Source organism: Petaurus breviceps, unplaced genomic scaffold (assembly GCF_028583685.1).
Source record: "Petaurus breviceps papuanus isolate PSGF00001 unplaced genomic scaffold, PetGlider_PUasm1.0 90466, whole genome shotgun sequence".
In the NCBI taxonomy this organism is placed as follows: Eukaryota; Metazoa; Chordata; class Mammalia; order Diprotodontia; family Petauridae; genus Petaurus; species Petaurus breviceps.
In genome coordinates this window covers 2994211-2996189 of record NW_027187260.1, presented here as the reverse complement: position 1 = coordinate 2996189, position 1979 = coordinate 2994211, and the positions used below count along the sequence as shown (strand labels likewise).

Sequence of the window (1979 nt, the reverse complement as noted above, 5' to 3'; positions counted from 1 at the left end):
AGAGACAGAGAGAGAGAGAGAGACAGAGAGAGAGACAGAGAGAGAGAGAGAGAGAGAGACAGAGAGACAGAGAGAGAGAGAGAGAGACAGAGAGAGAGAGACAGAGAGAGAGAGAGACAGAGAGAGAGAGAGACAGAGAGAGAGACAGAGAGAGACAGAGACAGAGATACAGAGAGAGACGGAAAGAGGCCCTTAAACTTGGGAAAAAGCGTCTGCCAGAGCAGCTCACCTCCATGGATCATTCCCCCCAGCCTTCAGTCTTCTCCTTTTCCTCCCAGGTTTGATCCAGAGGGCCCCCAGGGCTTGTCATTTTCTACCAGGCCCCAAGCCTTTACCTTCGTGTGCCAAGCCTTCTGTCCCAGGTTCCTTCCGGCTCCCCTAGAAGGATGGGTCCCCTCCGGTCCCCTCCCACAGCTCCAAGAATCTACTCAGTTCCGTCCCGCCCCTTCCACCCAGAGGGTGAGAAAGGATCTTTCGTTAACCGCATGGCAGCTCCCTGACAGCTGTCCATACCTCACCCAGCTCCTCAACTCACCTATTCCGACTGCTTTCTCCTCAGTCCCGCCAAGATCCTCTCCTCCCTGCGGCCCAAGCAAGGATCTTCTCCCTTTTCTATCTCGCCATCTAGGAGGGTTCTTCCTACTCTTTCCCCTTCCAGCCGCCACCCTACGGACTCCCTCTGACCACCCCTTCCGGCACCATCTTCGAAGTTAGCCTCAGTCCTGTCTCAAGTTCAAGAAACTGCGGGGGATTGGGCGGGGGAGGGAGATGCAGTCTGGGCGGTGGGTCCTATACCCTGCTCTTGCCTCGCTGGACTGGTGGAGCTGAAGCTGCAGACCGAGAGGAGTGGAGCTTCGGGGGTCGTCGGCCCTTGACAATGGAGAGAGGAGGTTGAGGCAGAGAAGGAAGTTAGGGTGTGTACGTAAGTGCGCGCAAGTGTTGGAGTAGGGGGAGGGTAGAATATTAAATTAGAGGTTGTTCAGTCCGACTCTTCATGACCGACCCCATTTGGGGTTTTCCTGGCAAAGGTACGGGAGTGGTTTACCATTTCCTTCTCCAACTCGTTTACAGATCTAGAACTGAGGCCAACAGGGTTAAGTAACTTGCCTAGGGTCACACAGTACTGGAGGAAGAGTGTTCCAGGCTCCAGACCCAGCACTGCCCGCTACACTACCTAGCTACCTGGTGAAATTAGAGCCAGGGCCAAAAGAAGGTCCCTGTGCTTCAGTCTTAAGGACCAAGGGGTAAAGCTAGGCAAAGAGAAAAAGACCTTGTTTGAGGGGAAGGGGTGATCAGGCTCGAAAGTATAAAGTACATATTACTCTCAAACTTGTTGGGGGTGGGGAGAGGAAAGAGTAAAACTGACACTTGAAATTGATCCTGACAAGTTCTAGAGACATCCTGGACTTTTGCTGTCAATTTCTGCTTTTTCCTTATTTTCTTTCTTCACCTGTTCGGTCGCTAGAATTTTCCTAGTACCCTACAGAAACATACCAGAGCAATGAAAAGTTTCAACAATTTGAAGTTATTTTATGTTGAAAATTGGGGAAGTGGTTTTCAGAGATAAAACCCACTTCAAGGACAAATATGAAACCTACTTGGTTTAGGCGATAAGATCGGATGGGGAAAGATGGGCTAGCACGGGGAAGGATTTGGGGGGAGGGAGCTGAGGGAGAGAAGTCTGATTCCACCCCCACCCCCTCACCTAACCTTGCTTTTCCGCCTTAACTCCGCAGAGTGTAATCTCAAATCAACTGAGCTTCCAGATCTCAGTGCCATTGCCTAAAGCTTGATTAACTCATTGATTGACTCATTAATTGACAAACCTGGAAAGATAAGGGTAAAACAAAGACTTTAACTTAATTGTGGAGTGAGGACTTGACTCTTAAAAGGCAACTTGATTAAATGCTTGTTGATTGTGATCGAAAACTATATATAGTAAATATTTCCAAGATGATTTCCAAGAGTTTGGTAAGACA

At 49.5% G+C, this 1979-nt stretch overlaps 1 protein-coding gene across 9 annotated transcripts in view; it reads right to left on the bottom strand.

The window, feature by feature from the left end:
- TLR5 (toll like receptor 5) overlaps positions 1 to 909 on the bottom strand; it is an 82987-nt gene extending 82078 nt beyond the window's left edge. The window contains exon 1 of one of the 9 annotated variants that reach the window (XR_011163248.1): positions 230 to 516. Coding sequence is in view for 1 of the 9 variants with exons in the window: in XM_069062608.1 (XP_068918709.1) it covers positions 230 to 235 (6 nt within the window). In the remaining 8 variants the exon portion in view is untranslated. The other 8 variants (XR_011163247.1, XR_011163246.1, XM_069062610.1 and 5 more) reach the window with 8 other exon arrangements.
- Positions 910 to 1979: the final 1070 nt, after the last annotated feature.